Source organism: Stigmatopora argus, chromosome 15 (assembly GCF_051989625.1).
Source record: "Stigmatopora argus isolate UIUO_Sarg chromosome 15, RoL_Sarg_1.0, whole genome shotgun sequence".
In the NCBI taxonomy this organism is placed as follows: domain Eukaryota; kingdom Metazoa; phylum Chordata; class Actinopteri; order Syngnathiformes; family Syngnathidae; genus Stigmatopora; species Stigmatopora argus.
The window spans coordinates 5,262,886-5,289,477 of NC_135401.1; the positions used below are offsets into that span (position 1 = coordinate 5,262,886).

Consider the following 26,592-nt stretch of genomic DNA (forward strand, 5'->3'; position numbering starts at 1 on the left):
TTTTGCACTCTGGTTCCCTTTGGCGTGCTGTAGCCTATCCCAGGTGACTTTGGGCAAAAGGTGTTCTACACCCTACTAGACCCATCACCAGTTAGGGGACACAACCATACATCAAAATGCATTAACAAAAATACATTCAACTCATTAAAAACCAAATTGATATTTTCCCTAGTACTAAAGTAGTTATGTTTTGAGATATACTAAGTTTATTTGACTCTGTTTATACCCAAAACACTCCTACGTTACATTGAATGGGTATAGAATTATTTTGTTAATTCCCTTAAAACAGACAATATAGATTTCATTTATTTTGAAATACTACCAATTAATATTGGAGTTTTAGTCTTTTTAAACCAGTCAAAATGGACCGGACGTCATGTGCCGCCAGTGGCAATTAGTGAGTTAAATGAGGGCCCTCTAACGGTTAATTGAAGGAAAATAGTTTATATCTTGAGTCAACGTGATTTCAGGTGAAAAAAAAGGCTTAATCCATAGTACGTTTCTTGACTTTCCTCCAAATATATGTATCTCTGTGTCCTCACTTCTGCCCTTCTCATGCATTTCACAATGCAATAAAAGGCCATTTTCAAGCAGGGGAAGGCAGCAAAATTGTTGCTTAGAAGAGGCAATATATGAGTGGAGAGATAAGAGCAAATGTACAGGCTGGCTCAGGATATTGGCTGCTTAAGGTTTGGATTTACACACGGGATAGAGAGACGGAAGGACCTGAGCTAACAGTCAGCACATATGTGGCTCCGTGCTCGGTAATTTAACATTTACATATAGCTACTTTGGCACGGCCTTGGACGTTAGATGAGGGCACTGACTTGAGTTGAAATATATTCACAAACGCCTTCCAAAACAAAAAGTAGATTCATCTTTCTAATGGAAAACTGTACAATTCTGGCTTTATTTACCAGCAGTAAACCAAGGGTTGGTTTTACCCCAATCACTACTATTTAAAACAATAAGGAACTGAAACTGTGCTTATTTTGACAGAACAGTAACTTTGACAATATACTATATATATTCACTCACTAAAATCCATCGCGAAAATTGACCAAGTTGAAAAATGTAATGATAGTATAGAGGGGTTGGATGCCAGCCACATAAATTTGATTAACCGCTGAGCCACCAGCTTTTCACTTTCCTCCTCCATCTTCCACAGTTACCTTCTGTTCATCTTACACCAGGACACACACGCCTAGACACAGACGAACACACACACACATCAATTTTCATTACTGGCACCCTCATTGTCCAGGAAGTGCAAGGTTTTTTTTCCTAGTCAGTTGTAAGTGCCTCGAGTTTAAGCTCATTTATTTCGAACACTGTTTACATGGGCTAAGTGACGTGCTGAGAAGAATGGCAGACATTGGCTAGCCTTTATTTAAACGCAAATAGATCCATTGCCCGTCGCGTTACTTTTGGGTTCTGACTTTCGACATCAAAAGCCCCCACCCACTTTGTGCTACCCGTTGGGTGTTTATCTTCCACGAGCAAGCGGCGGGATCTCACTGAGGAAAAATAGCTTTGCGGGGAGATTCAGACGGCTTTTCGCTATGAGTCTTAAACATCCATAAAGCTTAAGGCCTTATAAAACACACACTCTATGGCGCTGTGTCATAAAGCACAACACTAAACAGTCCCCTGTTGACTGGGCAAGGTTTTTCTCCCTTTAATTTCACTGAAGGTGCCGATGAGCTACAGCAAGGTCATTCGAACGATTTGAATGGAAAGTAGCTGTCAGAAATGTCATTTTTCAATATATATCCAGTTTTTTTTGCCCTCATGCATTGGTAAACGGTCCTGGTTGATTTTCAAGATTTACAATTTCTCAACAGGAACGTAAAATTTGATCTGAAAGCATGTAAGAAATTGTCCATGAATGTATGACCACCAATTTAGCTGGTGAGATAAGGGATTAAAATACAATCCAAAAATTATGCTGAATGAGCTCCACTTCCACTGTGGATTGCTAATCCTGCTATCAGGAAATTCCTTTACAGCACATCAAGCAAAAGTAGACTAAATAGCAGAAACATCCTATTACAGAGGAAGTGAAAGAGGGTTCATTAGCAACTTTCATTTATAATTTCCTCCTTTAATTAATTTTCCAGAGCGGAGATAAATGGAGCACCAGGGGCACGGATGACGCAGAAAGTTGAAGAAAATCCAGACTCACGCCTTCAAATTACTGGTCAGTGGGTCTAATTTTTTGATGAATATAACACATTTTATCTGCCAAGTTACTTCCTCATATGAAGTGAGCTGTGTCAGAAATCATATCTCAATTATTTAGTATTACTGTATGTTACTTCCAGATGCATCGTGAAAATGTCAAGGCCAAAAACAAGTTGCGTTCGCTGTCTAAAAATGATTTAAATGTCTAAATAACTGCTCTGCTATGAGAGAAAATATGCAGTCATTTAATAACAATCGGAGTGTGTATTATTGCAATTTAATTTTTCATGACCATAGCTCATAATCAATAGATTTATTGAACATTTTGTAAGACAATTCTACCACAATGACGCCATTCGGCCAGATGATTGCTTTCATAATTTTTTAACATCCTCCTAAAATTGATGTTATTGCTGATTGTTATGAGTGCGCTGATGACCAAGTGCAGCTGCATTATTGGTGGCTTTCTTGTGCCATTGCCGGCAATAGATTTTATAAAAAGACAGTTTTCATATTGGCCACATACATTTTGGGATATTCCCACTTGAAACACAGAAACTCAGGAAACAGATCCTACTGTTCTGACAGCACTAATGAATTCATTATTGGCTCCCATAAACAAAGATAGATGTCCAATCCATTTAGAGCGGGAGCATTCGACCACTGTAAAAGTTGTAAACACCATGATCCATGACCGATAAACCCTCAAGTCAATGACACTAAAATGTCATCATTCAATGCCAACTATCCCATTTCAATCACTGTCAAAGATAGCGAAAGAGTTAATTAGATTGGATGTAATATATAGTATTAGCACAGTATATAACTTTAACTGGTATGGTCACATTTCAGTACCTTGGACAGTGCTAGATGTTTAATCCAGATGTCATTTCATTCATTATCTCCTAGTCCAGATGCATTGACGTCCAGTCTTATCAATAGGGGTGAAAGAGTTCAAGATTCCGATATTTAACAAAAATATGACATTCAGACCTTTGCTTCCCCTACGAGTGTGTTTGCATCTTGACTGGATTTTCATAATTAGTCGTGGATGGGTGTACGCACTTAGCGTGCATCATCCTGTTAGACTCGTGTGCTTTTTTGATTTTTATTTTGACAACCTCTGCCATTATGCTAATTGCGCTTGCCGTATCGCGTTGGCAAATTCGTACATATTCAGATGTTTTCATCTTTGCTCTGACTTCGTAGCTTCTCGGGTGACGATTCAATTATCCTGGTGTGGATAAATAAATACAGAGTGGCAGCAGAATTGTTTTGAGTTGTGCTGAAGTTGCCTCGCCTCTTTTTTGCAAGTTTGAAACATTGCCAAGGAGGCGAGAGGAACGCTCGCAGGGACGCGTTTTCTTCTCGGGCCATTAGCGTTCGCTCCATTTGGTCTTCGTCTCCTGCTGTTGGTGGCACGGTCAATAGTTAATTAAATCCCTGATCCGGGACAAAAGAGGGAGAGAGAGCTGAGCTGTGGCTTCAGCCAATGTGCCGTTTTGACGTAAAATAGTGGGAAATCACAGGTGTTACTAATGAGGCCTATTAAACCACGCCATACTCGCCAACCATCACGCCCAGATTTTCCTGGATTCTCCCGATGACACATTTTACCCAGCAGCTGCCAACGACGACAATAGGCGCCCAATCGATGTTTACTGGGAAAGATGACAGTGAGGTCCAAACTATCGAATTCAGTAAAGTATCCCCCTGTAGTAGTAGTGTGGCCTAAGGTTGGTAAAATCAAATGAAGAAGTAGAAAAAAATCTGAGCTGATATTGCATTTTTTTTTACTCCTCTCCTCATAATTTATGTTGTAGGGCCAAAGCCTTGCATCTGCTTTGATGCAAATCACGTGGCAAAACATGGCAATAAGTATGTTCTCATCATAACAAATTGGCCGCCTTTTTGTAGAGAAGGAATAAGGACAGTGCTTTGAATAATTATGACCAAATTACATGAATCACTTGCCTTATTAGACTGCTTGTTCCATGTCAACCGCGAGAGCCAAATGAACTGCGTGGATTAAGCATCTTTATACTGTAAATATTCATAAAGGCATCAAATTTAAATATCACAGAATATTTTTGGACTGGGGTTTAATGAATTGGTTTACAATATTTTTAATATCGTGTTTTTTGTAGACTCGGAAATAATCCCGTATCTTAATAGCACAAATGTGACGACCAAATATATTTATATATACCGAGAGGAAAATGATTTCATTGTTTGGCCACAAATTATTGGTTCTCCTCCAAGAATGGTAAAATTAGCCAGCAGGAATATGCAGATATCCATGATGATGAGATGTTGTAAAGTTCCTGATTACCGATAGTACGTGCTGTGAGGTGTGCGCCTCAGAAATGACATCCACCCCGATCGTTGGTGGGCCTTTATATTCTGTGGATTTTAATGGAAGACTATCAGAGAGCATTTATAAATCCACATGGGTGTCGTTTTAAATGGTGATAAAATCTGCTTAATATGTCTCTTTGAGTCTGACCTCCACGATTCAACAGGGTTTCCTGCAGGTGCACTTTTTCCCTTTTCTCCCTAACGATTACAGCTCAGGTTCATTTAGCCGCACAAGACGGATGGCTCCCATGGGAAATAACAGCAATTAGATGGCTCTGTCAGATACTTTGATATCAGTTGGTGATGATGTAGGCTCCCTCCTGCATGTAGCTGGCTGCAAATGAAGCTGTTGTTTGTAACTAGTAACGGAAAAAAGTGTCTGCGACATTTTCACGCGTCTTCTTCCCTGGCAAGTCAGAGCGTGCGAGCTGCAAACGTCACCCACTTTCTTTTCTTTTAATTAGATTTCTGTTTAAATAGCTCCTGGCAATAATTATCTTGACGGAAGCGTGTTGTTGTTTTTACCCCACCGGGTTCAAATTCAGGATGCTCCGATGAATGGAGTCCATCCCTTCTTTTCATCTTGTCCTGAAGGAATACGTTCAGCAAACACGCTGGTCATATGGCGGAGATGTAAAAGCAACAAACAGATGGGGCGGTGTCATGGAAAAATGGAAAAATGTCATCTCCATCACCCGCCCCACCATCTTATTGTCTCTCCTAATGAGATTTTTATATTCTCGCGTATTGACGGCTGCTGAACGCCTCCTGACAGATCTCTTCTGTTCCCATCCGGTGCTCCAACGCCGCATGTAGATTTAATTATAAGCATCTGCTTTGTAAAAGGGGCTAATTAACTTATAGGGACTTGAACATCAGGTCAGACCAACCCCTCCATTCCCTAACCCCTTTCTCCAACTTGGCCCGTCGAGCCTTAGGCGGAGATCATGCTGCATTTCCAGAGCGGCATTCTCATTCTCAGATGCAAACCGTTCACGTTTTCTTCCCTTAAGTGGGTTCACTCTTGTACTCATTGATTGTTTGGTCAAGCTAAGCAACGTAACTTTCACAGCATTACGACACGGTCGCTGCATCATCTTCTATTGGATTGGACGTCGAGTCCTGCCAATGTCAGGCACTGAGTTTTATGATAAAAGAGTTGCTTATAATGGGTTTATAAAAGGGCAGTTTGTTGGAGTGTGCTTTGGACCAAGCGAGTGTCGAACCCACAGAGCTTTCCCTGGTTATGCATTACGGCGGGCACGAAATAGTGGACACGTTTGTGTGAAATTTCAGGATGAAGAGAAATGCTCAGTAGTGAACTCTGACTATCCTCGAGGGATGTGCAAAGCAATCTTGGCTACTAAAGGTCAAAGTCAGAAGCGCCAGCGTAACAACTGAAATGCGTCGTCGGCAATTACGTGCCATTTGAAACACTTGGTTCCTAAAATCGATAAAGTCGTTAATGTAGAGAACAATGTCATTTTGGCCGTATCATTAAATGTTTGGGAGTTGTGCTTTTTTAAAACTTTTTTTCCACAAGGCTAAAAATATAATAGAAGCCCCTTATTGCTTTGGATTAGTGGTTTTATAACAATACCTCGTAAAATCGGTTATTCCATCTAGAAGATGACAGTTTCATCAATAAGCCATGCACATGCACTCCGACATTCCGCAGGAGGAACGGAAAACACATTTGTGAATGACGGCTGACTCTCAAGCCAATAAGTGATTTGTCGAGTTTTAAAGCGTGACGCTAAAAGGAAATGTAACAATAAAGCCCATTGTGTTCGTGGCTGCATAAAAGCCGATGAAAAAATATCAGATTATTCTGTACTTTCTTTTAAAAGCTACTTAGATGTGCGTTCAGTGTGTGAGTCATGTCCCATGAATTTTAGCACTGATTGCTGGATTGACAGGCGCAAAAAGTACACGGTAATAAAAAAGGTACTTAGAATAGAGAATCGTGTGATACCACGTGTTGCATTACGAACAAAATTGTAGGTTATGTTAGGTGTTTTTACAGTAATTGTTTTCTTACTCTATTTTTCCTTTTACAATTGAATACATAAACAAATTCACCTAAATCTAAACTATATCTGGCAACCCTTAATGGCATTAGACATCCGATATATTTTGACTGAAAGAGGTTGGCAGCAAGCGATCCATAATTTGACTAACTCCGTGAACTTCTCTAATTTCAGAGTATAAAATATCAAAACAATGTTATGTACGTTGAGTTAAAATTTGCCGTTAAAGCGAGGGGCAAACATTTTGGACAACGATCTAAAAACAAGATGAGTGCGGGCGATTAAACTTTCCACCCACGAATTAAACTTGCAAATTCAGCCTCATTAGTCACTGTCTAGCTGTTAATTACAGTGCATGAATGTCTCCGTTGTTATATTCATGTTCATCTATATTCCATCACGCTGGATTCCAAACACAAACAGATCAGCAAGAAAAGATGTAAGGTGGAACCAATTGGCTTTCATTGGATTAAGATGAAAAATAAACATACACCTGCCGGATGCGTTTTGCTTGTAAAACATTCAAATTGAGATCGACAAGCGTCTATAACGCCGATATTTTTCACAGCGGGAAGCTGAACTGATTACAGCGATGCCATCTTATAAGGGCAGATGGAGGTATTTGGAATAAGGGATGCGGAAAAGAGGGGGCATAAGGACTGTCTTCTCCCCCGAGATGAGAAAAGTCATCTCTGCTAACATCACTTGAGCGTTCTTCCGCCTCTTTTTCCTAAAGCGGCAAGCTAGGCGAGCCGGCGGTGTTCTTGACATCTTGGCTGCGTTAATTGCAACGTTTGCTGCCTGTATTGGTATTCGTGGTGGGCGCGGTGGACAGATGGTGTTTAACATTAAATATTATTAACACCTTCTAGCATTGCGCCATCCCTGGTGGGGGTTTGCAGGTTTGAGCAGATGCGCAGGTAAAATTAACACATTTGCTATCACTGCGTCAAAGATTGAGAAAAAACGGTAATGGATGGAAGGAATTTGCAAGGTGCTTTTGATCTGTGTTTGTGTTGTTCTTACCCTTTCACACATTAATACATCTTTTATCTAATTATTAAAGCAAAGTGTACAGGGTGTATACAGTACAGAGAAACTCCTCACCCAAATTATATTCTTTTGTAGTTATATTTTTATAATGTATTCATTTTTTAAAATAAAAAAATGACACATTCAGTAAAGGTTGTGGCATGTGGGCCTTGTGCTGTAAATTAATGACGACTCCCAATAACATTCTGGTAATTTTTGACATATTCTATTTGACTGATATTTTAAGTTATTTTGGTATTCTATGTTTTGAATGCTGTCTTTCCAGCCTGTAAAAGTGCTGACATTTTTTTCTTTTTTTTCTTTCTCAAAGTAAAAGCTCGAGGGACAATGACACTTACTCAAAAACGGCAAAAATTCAGAGTGGAATACCACCTGGTGAACGCTCACTCATTCAGCCTCTCTTAAAAGTGCCTTGGGTTGCTTATGAAATATAAATGCATGTATATGTGACAGAGAGTTCTACAAATGCACTTTAGTGAGCTGTCTGAGAGGTGGGATGCCTACAGCTGCCCCTACCATTGCTCAATGTTAAATGATACAATTTTATGTCACTAAGACAGCAAGTAGATTGACTAGAAACTTGGTTCGAGAATTGAAAATTAGGATTCCAGCTGTCTTTACTCTTTAGAGGAGCTTTTCAAAACGGCATCGTTATTTGAAATCCGATTAGAATTCTGTTCTTCCTCTTCACACTTGAGGAATTCAAGATAATGAAAATCCTGATAGTCCTTAGTGACCATGTTGAAAATTTGCAAAAGGGCCATTACTTCATCGTATTTATAAACCGATTACCGGAGTTAAAACAAAAAGATTACAACTCAGAAGCACCAAACAATAAGGTAGGATTGCCATTTTACAAGATATATGTATAGTGACATTGTTTCTATTAAAAACCCTCATGGGATTGTGTATAAAAACAAAGCAAAAAGAAACAAAGCAGCCAGAACGACCATTACAGTCTCTGCTTTGTCTTTTATGTGCTTGGGTGAAGGGTAAAAGACATAAAAAAAGGTAACATTCAAGCCATACTGTCACCTCTGATTTGTCACTATTGAAGAAAAAAAACATGCCCATCGTCCCTGTTGCCGTGACCCTGCAGCTGGTCACCGCTGTGGTCACCATTTCAGGGACTGCGGGGGCTACCTTCTGTCTCCCGGTATCCCTTCCACGCCATAACACTGTCTGGTGTTATTGATGGATTACACCACCTTTGACAGTGCTAGACGTCCAATCTCTTTTTGACTAGGAGCGGAAAATGAGTTGAAATGAATTAGATGTCTACCGTTGTCTATAACAAGAAATTAGTTAAATACAAAAAATCATCCCTGGTAAAATTGTGGCAAAAAAAGCTAAAATTGTATAATATAGCGCTTCGGTAATACGAAATATTAGCTGGGATAGGCTCCATCACCCCCCCCCCCCCCCCCACGGCACTTGTGAGGTTAAGCACTACGGATAATGATTTGTTCTTTTTACAGGAGTTTGTTTTTAATTTGACAATGAACATTTTAGTCTCACATTTTTTTAACAGCATATGTAATCCTGGTTTAGAAGCTTGTTATTTTTTATCAATAGTTTTAATTTAATAGTATCACAAGCTGGATACATATTATATACATATATTTGTATTGTGGTGTTCGCAGTTGTGAATGGCAAACAGCAGTGATATTGCCATTAAAATTACTCCTAATTTGTGTCTTGATTGCTTTGCAAACACAATTGGTTTTAGTCCCATTAGAAGGAGCCTCTGGCTGAGATGGTGCAGGTATGAAAACCACGGGTGGTTGTTACAACAACAGTAATTGCAGGTGAACTATCAAGCCCGCGTAGCTGAACATAACAGGTGCCAGACTTACTGCTGCGGTTACCCTGGTGACAGATAGGGCAAAGGGCAGATGTCGTACTCTCACCGTGGGGAGTGGGGGATGGCAAATATCGCTCGATGTTTCAGCGTCACCTTTTGAGTGGAAGGAACAGAGTTATGCGTGATCAGAAGGCACATTTTGTATTTTGTAGGTCATTGTACAATGTGCTCTGTGTGTGAGCTTCAATGGAATGATTACTGCTATCTTGTTATCAAAGGGAAACGTTACAACACTGCAACACATCATTTTAGTCGATGGTGTTTTTGGTGTTGAAACACGAACACAGTGGAAGGTCAAACATATTTTCCCTTGTGAAAATAATGGAAAAGTTGCCATGTCAAACCCATGACCAGAACAGCAGCTGTGCAGTTGGAAGTTTGGATTTAAATTTGTTCTTTTAACTTAATTTACTTGTATAAAAAAAGTGGCCCGTTCAAATTCAACATAAATAATCTTGTAAATTGGGATTTTCATTCATTTCTTGACTGAGCTTGTTACTCACTTTACTCCATTTAGTAAAGTAACATCAATGTTCATTGGAATGTCATTATTTCAGATAGCATTAGTCAAAATACAGAATTGTGATTAATATTTCTGTTATGGAATTAGAGTATTAAGAATAATTTATTCTGATGAAGGCACCTTGTTTGGCAATATCTGATTGTATCCCATTTATTCCATATTTAGACCATCATAAATCATTTTTCACTGTACTTTACATTTTTCCCCTGATTGTCAGTAGTATAACAATGAAGTAATTATACAAGTAAGGAGGTCTCTGCTTTCTCTTTTGAGTAGTGGTAATGAACGTCTGGTGTTTTTTTTCCAATGCTCACCTCTGGGGCAGTAACCTCAGTTAAAGCGATTACACAAATAAGCATCTGTGTTTCATTCCCTAGTGTCAGACAATATTCTAATTGAGAGAAGCGGACATATTGGCGAATCATAGCTCTTAACAATGCTTCTTGCTTTGGGCCGTCCTTGCTGCATGTCTGCCCGCTGCTGTTGTTCATCTTTGTAATTGTGTCAAGTGCCCTTTTGTTGTCCTTTAAGGAATTCGCTCATTCACTGGAATAGACGTAGATGATGGAATGGTAATTACCCAGTTTCAAATAACACATACCAACACATTTGTTCAACCAAACCCTATAATTTCATTTCACGAACACAGACACTCAGTGTGCCGCGGTTCCTACCAAATTAGTATTAGTGTATTATAACACACTGTTACTTCACAATAGGATTTTAGAACAACTCACTCGCATGACGCATTTACAGAATTGTTCAATATTTTTCCCCTTTTTAACAAAGCCCATTGTTTTACGATAAGAAAATCTACCCCCCTTGCAGATCCAGTGAGCAGACCTAGTAAATACTATAAAAAGTGTTTATTTCTCTGCTGCTTGCTAGCAACAAACTCAAGAAAGAGGTAGAAGCGACTGACTGCCAACACAGTAGGCGTCGAGTGCCGTTTGTCAACACAAAGAAAACACAGTGTCATTTTTTCCCTCTCCCTTATGTGAGTGATGGCTGCCATTATGTCGCCCAGTGGGTGTAAGCGGGCGACATTAGAGAACGCCGCAGTAGGGAAACCCTGCGAGCAAAATGGAGTGTGAAAGTAGGAGCCATAAAGATTGCTAGTTGGTGGGCTGATATGAAAAAAAGGTCTGTCTCAGAAAGAAGGAAAAAACTGCTTCCACATTTTGTATGAAAAGGTTTGCCAGTGTTTTAAATGAAGTCTTTGGTGCTGAACAAGGACCACACGTTGTAGTTGTAGTCCAAGGCAGGTCGATTACTGTTCACCTTGGAATCTTTGTACAGGAAAATAGGTGTACTTTGGGTGTACTGTGTGTGTGCCTGTATCAGTAAGGACACGTTTCAATAAAATAATTTTAAATGATATCTGACTTTTTTTTTTAAATCAATGATGGAAGATTGGCTTACCGTCCTTTTTCCTTGCTAATGCATTTTGCCACTTATGTTGAAGCTGCTCAAATTGAACCCTTTTATGTTCTCTCAGTCCTTATGGTGGTTCTGCTAAGTCACTCAAACACAACTGTAGGATGTAAACCTTGAACGGAAAGTTACCGAGGTTAGAGTTTTATCATAAACCACTGAATGACTGAGGAAAAAAGGGCAATTTGCCACTAGACGTCGTCATCTCATTTTAGCGCTTCTGGTTTCCCTAGTTTGCTGGTTTAGTTTTGGATCATGGAACAAGTTAAACTCATCTCAATCTAGGTTGGGGGTAGGACCTTGAAATACAAATAGTTTTTCTTGGAAAAGACAAAAGTATGTCTGCAATGATGTGATGAAAAAAGATGGTTAAGTGCCTATCTTTATAAAATGGTGCATTTTATCTGCACTGCAATTCAGTCAGAAAAGATTGCTTTTTTCTATCGTAAGCTTCGCCTCCCACCACACAGCTGTACCCGCATCTAAACATCTCACCCCATTCGCCAGCTGCGTCTCACCGGCCCCCATCTTGCCGTTATGACTTCATATCGCCGTTTGACAATAGAAAGTCCGCGTGGCAATCAAAACAAAGACCTGGCTGTTTTTTTGATTGAAAGGCACTGTGAGGTGAGGAAAAGATTAGGGCAGGAGTCTAGACTTCTTGGGAATTAATTGAAAATTGGTGCAATATGGAAAGAATCTTTCCTGACTCAGATGAAACAGTCGCAAGTTGAAGGGAATATAAGCCCTGACGTGAATGCAACATAACAGCAACAATAAACAGACAAAAACTGAAAGAAACAGGGAACTAAAAAGTAGCAACCTGATCACGTTTCCTTTTGATGCAATATCTTACGTAATATGTTTTACACTGGCAATTTGCACGCTAAAAAGGAGGAGGGAAATAGGAAGGGCAAAATCACTTATTCAAGCCAGGTACTCGCTTTGAGACGTCGTCGAGGTTGATTTGTGTTTTATGTCTCTAGCATAACCCACTAAACCAATTCCCTGTGTTGTTTGTAAAGCGCTCTGACAATGGCTTCAAACAGATTATGCCTGGAAAGCCTGCCACGAAACTTCTGCCATAATTTTCATCCTTTTAAGCACCTTCCCTTGTCATTTTTCCTCGCATGTAATGAGAATGGATGTTACCGAATCCCACCGCTGAAGAATGAGGTCATAGCCGGGAAATCGTCGGCATTGGGCTGGCAAACAAGGGTATCGCGACAGAGTACAAACAGGTGAATCAATGCCTATCCCCCCCCAAAGGAAGACACAAAAACGAAGTTCAGTGAGGAAATGAGATGAGGTTGTGGTGGCGGCGACGTGATACAGGGGCGCGCGACACCGTCACGCACACCGGTTTGATGGTTTCTCGGCTGCACCCTAGGGAGATCATTAGCTGGTGATATGGAGTCTATCAATCCTCACAGAATACCACTCTCCCCGTCTGTCTGCCTCTTCTTTTGTTTGTCTGTATGCTCCTCATGTATGTTCAGGATCATGCAAATTTACTTTGGAGGAAATGGGTTGCGTGATGTAGACTCCTCAGGGGTTTGATAGAGACAACTGAAGGTCACACTCATTATTGATGGTGTGCAAAGTTAGAAGAGAAGCTTGAAGAGAATTCTGCAATGACTAAGCAGCTAATGGCATGTTAGGTTGCTTGATCCATGGCAGATTTGGTAGTGAGGAGAATCAAACTAACCAATTTAGTATATTTGTACTTTTGGTATATGTAATCGGAAGCATAACAGTTCCAGAAGTTGTACAGGTTTTTAGAAATCTCTCATGTGTTGCAGTTACAACAAGCTTGCACATAAAAATTCAATAAGCATAAATTCTCTTGACGTCCCATGGTTGTTAAAATAAAGCTAGTATAAATCCTATAAAATATGCGTAAGATAATATAAGACTTCAATAAATCTCACAAAAGGTACGCTTTTAGAAATAAAATGTGTACAACAAAAGAAACTATCACAAATGCAATGTTAAATCTAGGAAGGAAAAATCCCATAAAGGTTGCGTGTTAAAATAATGTAACTGTAAATCCTCCCAAATTGTCCAAGTAATTTTAGAATAACATAAATTTCAATCATTAACAAAGGTCTGGAGTCTTCTTCCTGAGGACATCCAATATCTATTGCAATGGCAAATTTACACAATATTGATACCGGCCGGATCTTAGTTACCTGACCTAACCTAATTATACCATAAATCACAGTATCGATTTATGGTCGCAAGGATAACTGAAAGGACTGACAAAAGTTTGAAAAATATGCAGGAAAAGAACTGTGTTGTCCGATTTAAAGTTAATGCAACACTGACCCTTTTGGTTAGGAGGTTACTGTATTCCTAATTAGAAAAAGGTTGTGTATTTCTGCCTCTCACACACACACATACACACACATATGCGCAAACAGTGGGAGGTCATTTTTCTTCCTGTTGCTGGTCTACTTGACCAGCCAAGCGGAGCTGCCACCTCGACGTGCCCTTCTGTACTAGCACGCTGTTTGGACCACTTTGGGATCATACCAACACACACACACACAGCTTTTGTGTGCAAACATGGCACTTTGTAGCAGTGTCATGGAACGTGCAATTTTTATTTTTAAGAAATCAGACAAAGCCTTAGGGACACTTGTCAAATCACACACAGTGTGACCCATCACTCTCGTGGCTCCGGTTCAAATTTGGTGGCAATCTGTCGCAGAGCAAAGGGGGCTCCATTTTATTTTAACCTTTTCTCTGGGTTCTTAAGAGCAAGTCACTTGAAGTGTGTTGCAAGTATCACTTTTAAGTGTCCAACCTTTCTTAAACTTTATAATACACGTTCAGTTGTATTTATTTATTTTTTCACACAATATATTTTCATTTTCTCTTTTATGACTGGTTATGTAGATAATACTTTTATATGAATGAAATGGAATACAAAGAAAGATTTTAGGCCTTTTTTTATCCAATGGTAATGTTGCCTCTGCCGTTTTTTTTAACTTCTGGTCGGAAGGTGTTGTTTGGGAAGCCAAGTATTTTTTGAAAGCAGCCACATGATTGGACGTCTATCACAATTCCAATGTATGTCATAAAACTCTTTTTTGATTTTACTATAGAAAACATAATGTATTTCTCAAATATGATCAAATCCATTCATTTCGTTTGCAATACGTGGAGCAGCAAAAAACGCTCTTCAAGGTCAAATAAAAGGTAATGAGTTTCGGTGATATGAAATGCATCAGTACATGTTTAACACATATCAACAGAGCCATAAATGCAATGTGAGGGACAATAGACTGTCAATCTAATAGCTTTTCCAATTCATTTTTCCCTCTACTGCACACCCCCCCACACACTTGCAAAATAATTTCTCCCGACTACAAGATGCAGTCAAAAACTCATTTTTTGAGTCATCAAGCACCTCTTCATTTTTTCCTCCACTTTGTTTCACCTAACAGCTTTTTAAAAATTCATTAGCGCTTTTGCACACAGCACGTCTGGGAGATTCTTATTGATTTTTTATTAATAGCTTGTTTGTTGTAATAAATTATTTTGTGCTCGGGCGATGAATATGTAAAGCTGTATGATTGCCCCTCGGCACTACTAGGAGAAGACGAATGAAAACAGAAGGAACTCTTCACTCATCAGAAGAAAACAAAGTAAACAAGGCCCGAAGTGATGTTTTTGATCGTCCTTTAATGTATAAGGCCGTTCGCCCTCAGACGATCAATGAAACACAGTGCATTCCCCTGTACAGCGGTGAATATAAATATGCTTAGGGAATCTGTCATTACATCAATATGACTCCCGGCAGCATGTGTGAATGTTAGCGACCAGAAAATAGTCAATAAGGATAACAACATCATTTCTCATGTCAATGAGTTACTGTGTAACTTGAAATATTGCCTAGACAACTGAGCAAAACAACATGGACTCTTTTCATGACATCAAGAGTGAGGCCAACCTTAAGATTACGCAGAAATGTCATGTTTCGCTTTGAATCTAATAATCAAATTAACTCAACTCAACTCACTGTCTATAATGTTGCAGGACAACACATAAAATAACAATTTACCGTGGGAAAACTTGAACTTGAAACTGTCTACCTTAAAACTGAATGAAGTTTTTGCAGCATGAATACATTTGTTTTAATACAAAAACAACTAGAAATGACTTTGCAACAATGTTATTTTAGTTATCACCAATGTTCCCGCGCAATTGCGCACTACTCTCGTCTTCTCTGCGCACCGCAAATCATATGGAGCGCACAAAAGAAGATCCCAATTTTTTTCATTTTTTTTTTCTGTGAGGCCGACGCGCGAACCACTCATCCGCCGGGCCGCCCATTCATAGATATTAATCATTACATTTTATTATTACTAAATCATTTATGTGTAGTAGACATACACCTGCTTATGGCAGGTGTGATACTGGTGTGTGCCCATAGCGAGCAATGATGATGTTGCTCACACCGGTACTCAGTGTGCTCAGGAAGGTTGTCTTTCTGCCCAGACAAACAAAAAATTTGAGGGAACATTGGTTATCACTATAAGCACAAAATGTCGACTGATGTATCAGCTTTACCATCTGTGGGATAACAACATTACATGTTCAAGTTTGCTAATATACCTCCAGGAAATGTAAGGAAACCATGAAAACAGGTCGAATAACAACATAGTGTTATTTGCCTATTACCTAAACTCCTTGGTCATTATTACTTATAATGGAGGCTGAAGAAAACTAGTAATGCAGATGGGACATGCTCGCCGTCTCCCTACAGCTCTCACTCAAGCATTACTAGATGCCGCTGTCCCACTCAGCTCTATTTATCGCTTTTTCAGGCTTGTTTACAGTGGCTAGTCTCAAGTGTCTGCAAAAAGGGACACAGTGCCTCTCTCTGGTGCGCATATAAAACTTTTAGTGGGCTAACAAAGTCTAAGACGCTGGGAGGGATGAGGGAAAGTGGGGATGAAATGGTATTAAGTAGGAAGTATTTACTACTCTTCGTGAATGTTTTGTGTCCATCAGAGCTTTTTTGCTTATCAGCAGTTTATTTTCTCTTTTCTACTGACTACTGAATGTCGAGGAAGAGCTCAAATCCCCCATAATCAAAAGTCGCTCATCCATTGAAGGACACAACCTAGTTATGGTTTTGTGAAAGTAAAGCTGACACATTTAACTGAATACTAGATTAGCAAATCAATTGACCACTATTTTGATGGTTGATAAACCATATAAAGTGACACTGTATACATAAATGTTGTATTTGACACATCTTAATAACATTTTACAAATCACATATTTTTTATTTTTTTAACAACATCAATTCATAAGCTATTTTTTAATATAATACAAGTATTGATTTATTATTTAATGTTATTTTAAAATAAGTTTAGTTAATAGGGAATGCCACAGCGAAACATTCAATAGATATATAGTTTTATCATTTGACTCTTTTTAACCGTCTGCTATGAATTTAAATTGCATGCTTACTAGTAGTTGTCCAATCCATTTGAACTGGGAGGGATGGCAGTGAAGGAAATGCTTAAACTGGGATTTAATGACCTCCAGTTTCAAATGGATTAGATGTCTACCAATGTCAATGACAGCCAATGAGTTAATAGGGCCAGTCCAGGTAATACATTCGATACACTGTTCTGGGCTCTGTTTTATTTATTTTATTTTATTTTTTAGGGGAGGGTGTGGTGACAAAATTCATCAGTAGAATAGATGCTATCTCTTGACAGGTGCGTTCAATCATCTGGCCCTTTTGTTTGTTAGCCATTCCGCTTTATTGTCCCACTAAAAGCTGTGCAGTCGTCAGCCCGACTCTGCCTTAACGACAGCTTAAATATTCAAAAGTGCGGCAGTAAAAGAGATCGAGTTAACATTTCAAGCTGTAGTATTTTGAGATTTTTATATGCTTTTCCAATTGTGGGCAAAGATGGACTACTGTTTAAAAGCAGTTTAATGCATCATGAATCACAATCGGAATCATCAAAACATTTCCATTGCCAAATATGCTATATCAATACACACTGAATTTGTGCCCAGCAGTTGGGAAATAGACCTTTAGGACATGCAAAGTGTCATCAAACAATTGCAACTGAGATAAAACACAGACTGGAATTGACACTAGAAGTGGACATAGTTGGAAATCTCTTTTTTTGTAGATGTGATACCCCCAAAAAAGCTTTAGTATCTTTGTTGTTTCCTACAAGTGCTCTACCTTGAAAAGCTAGTGCATATGTAGCCCAATCATATACTGTTTCTCATCTAAAATGTCCTCCTTAACATTCCACTAGCTTTAATTAGATCCTCACAGTAGCACATTGCAATTTACATGTTTATGCCTTTTCAAGTTAATTAGCTTGCTCGCTCAGCCAAAGCCGACGTGCACATTGCCGCACTCCACATCCTTCCCTTTCTTTTTGCTCTTTCTGTCAGCTGTTTTTGTTCTGTTTACTAAAGAAAAGCTTATTTGGCTGCACACAATTTCTTAGCAATAAACCAAAAATCAGCAGCTTCTTTTAATAGAAAAAGGAACTTGTCCGTAAGATTTATGGTAATGGACACTCAGTCAGTGGGAGGGCTGAATAGCACAAACCACACAAAAATAATTTGCATATTGGCCTCCTCTTCATCAAAGTGGAACCCTTGTACTTGTATAGTATATTCTTTTAATTTATACTTGTTTTCTCTAAGTCGACATGATCTTATCCTCATCCTTATCATATCTTATCCTCAGACAAAGGCAAATGGCAAATGGCATCAACACGGGAGAAGAAAATCATGCAAGATAGTCGTCACAGTCAGTCAAGAAGACAGTCGAGTCACCTCTGCCGTCACTCATACTTCCATGTGAGCACATTGGCAGTATAGAAGGAAACAAGCCAGGTCTTGGGGGTGTACTCCCACCATCGCTTTTCGTCTGGCATAGAAAAAATATATATCTTCACACGCACTTGTTCTGTGCTGCCCTATACTACAATCAGACTCACCAAGGTAAATATAGTCGCTTTCCTTTTTCTCATCCGTTCGCTTATCATTAAAAATGTCGTTGCTTTCAAGTTTGACATTTTACGATGCAGTCTGTTATTGTTTTTTTAGGCCAGGGTCCCGACTCCCGGCCCACCACCTGGCATGAATACTGAACTAAAGCTGCTTGGAGGAAGTTCTGTGCAAATACTAGAAGGTAAGCTAATCCTTACTCCTTGAGAATTTGAAAGCACCAGTTCAAACTAGAGCAAACCCTCAATAGTAAGCATGGTTAACTGCCACAGTAACGATGCAGATTCAAACCCTGATTAGAGCGCAGGGAAAATGATAACGGTTCATCAGACCGGTTACACGTATATACTTTTTAGTCGTTTGCTGTAAAACATCGGTGAAAATTGTAGTTTCGTTGTGAATTTGACAGCATGACTTTTTGGGTAAAACATTTTACCCAGTCATCGAATGTATCAGATTAGAAAAGGCTACAGGAAGATTGATAGTTGTTTTCGGTATCAGATGCGTAAGTCTTTGGGTGTGGGTGTGGCTCATTTTTGTTTATGGAAATAATACTGTTTTGTTAAATAGAAAATGGAGAATCTTACTAAGTGGTCTGAGCTATGCCTTTCATGTATGATAGCGCTGAGTGAGCAGAAAAGCTGCTTTCAAATCTGGTGGAATACCTCTTTACCCAGCAGGGTCCATCGTTACGGGTGTTGTTTTGTCGGAAAACATGCCTGGGGAGCGTCTTCTGGCTCTCTTTTCAATTTACTCGGAATCTTCTAAAGCAAAACTGTGCGGTGTTTAGAAGCCTCATCTCAACTGTTGCAATGTATACGCCCTCGCCTAATTACGACCAAAGTTTGTTTTTCTAGTTGCCTTTTAATCTGTTCAAGTGGGGAAAGATCCGTTGATTTTTATCACCCCGGTCCCTTGTATGTTTGTTTACTCTGGATGTTTATTTTTAACCAGTCCTACATAGGCCAATGATGCTCCAAAACAAACTAGACTTTTTGGGTGCTGTGTGGATGGCCACAATGTTCCAAAATGGTAGCGGCATCAGCAAGGATTTGACAGAGGTGTAACTGATAGTCCGAAAAATACAGTATTAACTTTGTAGGCATGAACATTACCTGACCTTGTAGCTATAGCAGAAAATGATTATCCAAAAGTCTCAAAATAAGTGTATGCACAGCAATATAACACCATGTTGACTCACGACCTTCCCTTTAGTTTTCACCTCACTTGCTTCATCACCACTGACCCCATGTTCACTGAGGTGACCGTCATCCTTGCCATGCCCTACTGGCTTAACTAGTATCACCGTTCACACGTTAGGGGTCATGTGACACTGACCCACAGGTGACGCCAAAACTCATTTCTCTGGAGGCTTGCAACAGCGAGTGCTCTAATGGTTTTGGCTGGATAAACCCGTAAAGACAATCTGTCATTTTACCAAACATACTGTGGCATGTTAGTACTGACATGCATGGAAATGACCAGTGAGAATCCCATCAACCAATTTCTTTTTCCCTCGTCATTACAATCAGATGTCCTTAGCAAATGATGATGTTTTACTCCATTTAAGTGTAATTATTCAGGTCCGATTAGCACATTGCGAACCAGCTACAAAAAATGCCAGTAAACCGAGAGCGGATATTAAAGTGCATTAGCAGTAACGAATATTATTGTGTAAACAATGAGTAACCTGAGTGCTGCACCGCCATTACGGATGTTATCATCCATATGTTCATCCCTGGGACTGATTATGTGCGGCAATGCTCCAACGGGCACGTTATGCGCAATTGCTGAGTGTAGCGAATATGCCTCCCCAATATCAGCTAGCCTCAGAGCTGCTTCTATAATGCATGAAGATCAATATGCTGTGGCTTTGAGAGCAAGGCTGGTATTGAGTCTTGATGCCAACTGCCCGGTATTTTGAAGCCATCCGTGCATTTGGAACTAGATGATTGTTTGAGGTAAAAATGGTGCGATTTGGATGATAAGTCAATAATCTCTTTTGAAAGTGCATATCGCACAAGTAGCTTTCCGTTTACACCGTTTTCTAAAATGCTCCAAACCCTAACCTAGACTAAAAACCAAAGTTTAAAATCGCCTTTGAAACTGTTCCTAGCCCAAAACTCTTATTTAAATCATTAGCCAATGTTTGAAGGTCTAATTTCAATCACTAATTTAAAGTAAAAAAAAGCATCAAATTCTGGGAAAAACAACAAAAACAACATACAGTCCGTGCATGATGTGGAAAGAAAACCTGTGTGAAATGGCAGAATGTTAATAAAAACAGACAAGCGTGGGCAAAAAGATATTAGTAGGCCTACAGATGGAGAACATCTGCACTGCATTAGGGTAAATGTAAATAACATTTTCCCACAACTGATGCATGGCCGTAATAAGTAGTCCCCCAGCTGCACCAGTACACTATTAGTGTGTGTTTACTTTGGCGTTCTGCTAAATATTTGATTGGCTCTTAACTCAGAAATTTACTATATTCCAAAGACTACCTTTTTCATTTGCAATGTTTTGGGAGGAGCATTTTTCGCAGCAATTTTGTCTGATGGATGACCGTCCGCTCTGGTTCTCGCAAATGTTCCTGATTGCATCGTAGGCATCCCAACAAGGGCGAGGAGAGGCGCCGGGCCCTGAAGACCAGGTGACGCCTCTTAGGCTCTTCGGAGTGACACCGATCTTACTCAGAGGAGCACTTAAAGGACAGAGCGAGGCTTAAATGAAAGGGAATGTGCAGGATGGGAAAAGAAGTGGCTTCTCAGAGGATTTTACCCTTGCATGACTTGTGAGGTCAGTTGAGTGTTGCTGCTTTTGTAGCTGAGACAGTGATGACACCTGAGAGGCTGCTGTATGTATGCCAAAATGCATCTGAGGGCAAAGTTGGTTTGGGCAATTGGGATTACTTTTCAACCATGTGGTGGCAAGCTTTCATTAGCTAAACTGCCGACAACCAAAGCTGAAAAGTGTCATGAACTTGACATGTGCTATCTTGTACTGTAAAAGATTGCAGGAAAAAAATGCACATGCCATAGTGAGACTAAACTTGTTTCTCTACTATGGACTGCAAAATATTGTTCAATGGGCTTCATTTGGGTCTTGGGCTGTAGGTTTGAGAATATTGCTCTCATTGCCCATAGGTATGTGCTGTGATTTACTGGCGACCAGTCTAGGTGGGATAGTTTCCATCTCGCTATAATGAGTACAAGCTCTATATAAAATGGATGTCTGGACAACATTGGGGAAGTGAGCTAGAGTTGTCAAACATCGTACTCCTGTATTGGCCTTTTTTCCCCAGTTTCTTGTCGTACAATGAAAAATAAACTCACTCGCAGACTAATTTTCAGAAAAAAAAGCATAGCAGAAAATAGTGTTGTCCTGTAGTTTAATATCACACTTAAAATGCAGAGGCACTGGCAAGATCTGTAAGTATAGAAGCAATTAAAAAGTAAATACTTGCAAAATTTGGGAATTCTATACAAAAGTTGCAACTCTAGTTGGCAGACGTTTCAGGAAAAAAAAATCTGTCTACAAGCCTTGCGATGGCACCGAAAAAATTGCAAGTTTTGCTGCAAAACACACCCACTTCACAAAGAAAACACAAATAACAGATTTTGCAATGAACACAACGTACAGGATATTGCCAGCAGGTTGGTGGGGATACAGCATATTGGTTTCATAAGGTCCGTTAATAAATAAAAACCACAAAAACACATGGAGAGACTCAACTCAACTCCTGAGCTGAACCATGCCAGAGTTTCATTTAATGGCAATAGCTTATAAAGCATCTTAGGAATTTCAATACTGAAAAGTAGCAGTTATATGAGGGGTAAAAAGAAACTTCAAGGTATTAGTAGGGTAGACCTTGCGAGGATAATTTAAAGATTACCTTTTTTGCAGTGGTTCAACTTTAGGAACTATATCTCAGCTGTCCTAACATCTCTGTAGATCACATTTGTGTCCTTCATACCGTTTCTCTCCCTGGGTAACCATCCCTCCAACCTAATGGGCCACTCTAATGGGTGTTTGGCTTGCTTCTTTGTAGTAATTGGGGGTGCTAGCGACTCTGCGCCAGTGTCCAATATTTTTTTTTCCTGCCAAGGTTCTTGTGCCGCTCCTTCTGGGTCACCTCTGATGTTGGTACAAGTTCCTGTGCTAATGATATAATAAATGCCGTTCCACCACACAGGGAACAAATATCAGGTAAGATTTAATAGGGTCCACCTGATGGGCTGTAGATGTCAAAACGTGGAGATGTTTTGCACACTGTGATGGTCATGTATTGTCAGAATATGTGCTGTTTCCAGTTGGTTTTATTTCTGTTTTTACCTTGTTTTATTTTTTCCAGAACAAAATGTCAAGCCAGGTTTAAAATGGCGAACAAAACTCTTTGAATATATTCGGAGAATTACGATCGTGTAAGATTATGACCGTGTCTACTCCGGTTAACATCACGTGAAAACATCTGAATCGTATTCAGAGCACACTTTAGGAAGCAATGTTATTTGTAGAGAAACAATCCATCTTTAATAAAAGGACTTGTGTTTGACTTGATCCTAAAACAAGGTATAAATCTCACTTTGGAAGTATAAATAAGCCTTATTGCTATTTGCGTGTCCTTGAAGCGATGTGAATTTTCGCGATATTAGCCTGACACAAGTATGCAAATACTCACACACACCAATTCCCACACGGACACATCATTTGAGAAACATGCAAAACTGCATCGACTGTGAATTTCATTCACAGTCTTTGCAAGGCCCCCCGCACGCCCGCACTGACGGGAGAGAGATAGCCGGCTACCGTTTGAACAATAATTTTCTCAGTCCGGCTGAAGTCAGGCTGCTGACGCTCTGGTTTGCTTCTCTGAAAACTCCCTTCTTCCTCTCAGTAATCCTTCGAGGGGAAAGCAAAGAGAGAGAGAGAGAGAGAGAGAGAGAGAAAGAGAGAGAGAGACTGGATTGCTGACAAGGACATCATTCCCTTCCTCACATGCCTTGTTTACAGTCTCTTTGCCCATTGCTGCTATACCCACCGCTCTCCAAGGAGCCATAAAAAAACAAATAGGGGCTTTTAGAGAAATTGCCTGTGCGCTGGCGATTAATAACACTTGCACCAGCTCACTCGAGAAGTTCTCTTGAGGCAAAAAAAATAAAATAAAAATATTTGGAGAATTAAGAGTACCACCTCCCTAAATTGGAATGATGCATTGCTCCAGCTGTTTTATAACTAGACAAATCAATTTTCGCTAAGCCGTATCTATTTAAGTAGCTTGTCACCTGCCGTATTCCCACTAATATACAAAGTGCTTCATTATCATATTTTTTTAATTTTAATTTTGCATAGTGCAGTCTGTTTGTAGCCTTTTATGTTTACTATATGTCGTGCCAGTACAAAACAAACAAAAAAAAATAAGAAGACAAAAAACATATACACTAGGCTGCATTGGATTGTACATCGCAGGGTATTATTGTGTTTTTCAAAATTAGATTAAAAATGAAATGCAAGTTAGGATAATTAATGAATAAGAACAACAAGTGTACAGTATGTTAAACAACTGTAACACACAAATGGTTATTTAGCTACATGATGCATAAAGGTTAATGTCATGTTCACTCTTCGGTCTTGTTAGCCCGTGTGAAATAATGTGGAGGAATTTGTGAGATTTTATTTTTTAATATGGATAAGTAGCATCTGAGTATAATAATTGAAAACAATATAAAAATACATTTTACCCCTCATCTTCCACATCCTTTAGCCCTCTTATTTTTTGAAAAAAAAAAAAAAAAAAAAAAAAAAAAACGAGGGGGAAAAATAGCATAATATATGTTATCCTATGTCGCAAAACCATACTTTGAATGTTTACAAATGATGATCATTTCCAAGATGGGTCACCTTCAATTCTGCTGTTGAAAAAAAAATTGCTGACTTTTAATATGAGCCATTATATTCATTTAGCATGTGGAGTGATCCCACAAATCATTTGACCCGCCTTTGTGTATTGCTTGCATGCAAACACACTACAAGTGTTTCACCACACTGACCTCGCCATGATTAAAATGATTAGGCCGAGATATAATTAATCATCTTAATGATCTAAACGGGGTCTGTATATTAATGAGTTGTGGGGAGAAACGCCACTGTTGAATAATTAAGTGCAAACTATTATACAAGTATTAAGGCGGAGGACTCCTGCTGATTAACAACAACACTTTTGACACTCAGTAATTTTTTTAAGCACTGCTGGCCGGTTGTCATGGTAACAAGACCGCCGGGGGAATGCGCATGCGTACACGTGCTCAGCAACCACCCGTGGCGTCAGGAGAAGGTTGCTTAGCAACCAAACAGAAGCGTTACTTGACGACGTTGAGGAGTTGTATAGCAGAAAATAGTCGTAAAACAGACGATCGTAGGCATGTTGAGGAATAAAACAACGCCATACGTTCAAGCGTTTACCGTCAAGGCCACCATGAAGAACTCTTTGGTGAGTGACATTGTTGATTGAGGCGGTTACTAAAATGACGTTAGCATTAGTTGGCATCAGTGTGAGCTCACCTGTTGGTCTTCAGGTGAAATTGGTCGACGAATTGACGCTTTTGCTATATTCATTCACGTGAAGAATAGTTCTGAATGATAATAAACTTGCTAGCTATTTGTCTATAATCAGCAATCTGTCATAGGGAAAAAATATATATTTTTGGTGGAAGATAAGAATGATGAAAATGAGGATAAGTAAAGTTGTGAACTTGTATTGAGTCTTTTAAGGTTTTGTGCACCTCTGCTTTTACAATTGTGTGAAATTGAGTACTTTCCTGGAAAAAGTCAGGGTTCTTTTCCACTTCAATTGCCTCTTAGACAAGTGTGTGTCAGCTTCCTTGACGTTTATTCATCAGCCATTTTTCTTGTTGTTGATCTCCTTTTTATATGATCGTGTTTAATTTCACATTGCTAAAATACGGATGGCGACTTAATTGAAGACGTCGCAATATTTTCTGCCTCTTGCCTGGGTTGGGCCCTTTTTTTCACAGTTATAACCAAATCTCATTTCAAAACTTTTCACCCCAAAGGTGCCCAAAAAACTCTTTTAATACTCATCTTCCTCCAAGATCTGCTGCATATGCAACTTGAGTGATGCTTCCATACCAAGGGCTAAATTCTGTGAAAAATAAGACTACAACAAAGAAACAGTTTTTAGGGGCTTGCTACACAATTCTGCCACCCCTGCGTTGTTTCTCCATTCCTGACATATCGCCTTGAAGAGGGCAGCTTTGCAGCAAGCTGTGATTTGTAGGTTACGACAGGGCCATTTCAAGCCTTGAAAGGCTACTGGGACTTGAAGCATAGGCTTATTATACTTTCAAGTATTTGTGCCCATAGAAATTGAATCACTAACACTGGCCACTGAAAGTCTTAGCCATGATTTTTTTCCCGGTGATTCATCCCCTATGTATTCACAGAAAAAAAATGAAGAAACCAATGCAGTTTATATTCCGGGGGGGGGGAGGTCGTCACCTTGTGTTGCAGACAGTGCTAGAAACAAAGCTGTTATTCACTGTGCCGGTTGCTTCCTATGATAGGTGGGAGAAATAACAGCGGGTTGGGGGTGTCAGGGCAAACACCTGCACAGTGTTAGGAGGATATAAAAGAAGGTCTACACCACTGAAATCCTCTCTTCAAATGATAGCTTTTGTGGGGTGAAAAGTTGAGAGCAAGAAAAGGCATTTGAAAACTTCATATTATGGTATATATGATTAAAAAATCATATGTATTTGTTTGGTCCAGTGTGTTTCCTAATAGATGTACTCTGGAAAATAATAAGCAAGTGGCAATTTGGAATTCATCCTTAATTAGTCTAAATGAATTTTGAATCTAAGCGCGAGCTGATTAAGTGTAATTACATTTTGGATTGGAATATAAACTCATTTAAAAGTCTTAAATCAGTCGTTTAGTTTTCTAAATTAGCCTAATGGACGAGGACTAGATTTGATTGAGACACGGTATCCAACAATAAGATGATTAGATCCATGGTGATGGTCGAAAATAATAGTTGGACAGCTTTTATATTTTAATATAAATTCATGTGGTACAAATTCTGAATGAAGAATATTGCTGCATCAATTTATTTGCATCATTCT

The 26,592-nt window shown here is 39.3% G+C and overlaps 1 protein-coding gene across 3 annotated transcripts in view; it reads left to right on the top strand.

Annotated features, from left to right (window-relative positions):
• The window catches only part of pacrg (PARK2 co-regulated), a 151,121-nt gene that overhangs the window by 29,114 nt on the left and 95,415 nt on the right, over window positions 1-26,592 (top strand). For 2 of the 3 annotated variants that reach the window (XM_077620212.1, XM_077620213.1), the window contains exons 3-5: window positions 2,121-2,200; window positions 18,189-18,445; window positions 18,551-18,635. Coding sequence is in view for 1 of the 3 variants with exons in the window: in XM_077620211.1 (XP_077476337.1) it covers window positions 24,873-24,941 (69 nt within the window). In the remaining 2 variants the exon portion in view is untranslated. Of the gene's footprint in view, window positions 1-2,120; window positions 2,201-18,188; window positions 18,446-18,550; window positions 18,636-24,808; window positions 24,942-26,592 lie in introns of those variants that run through there. The other variant, XM_077620211.1, reaches the window with a different exon arrangement.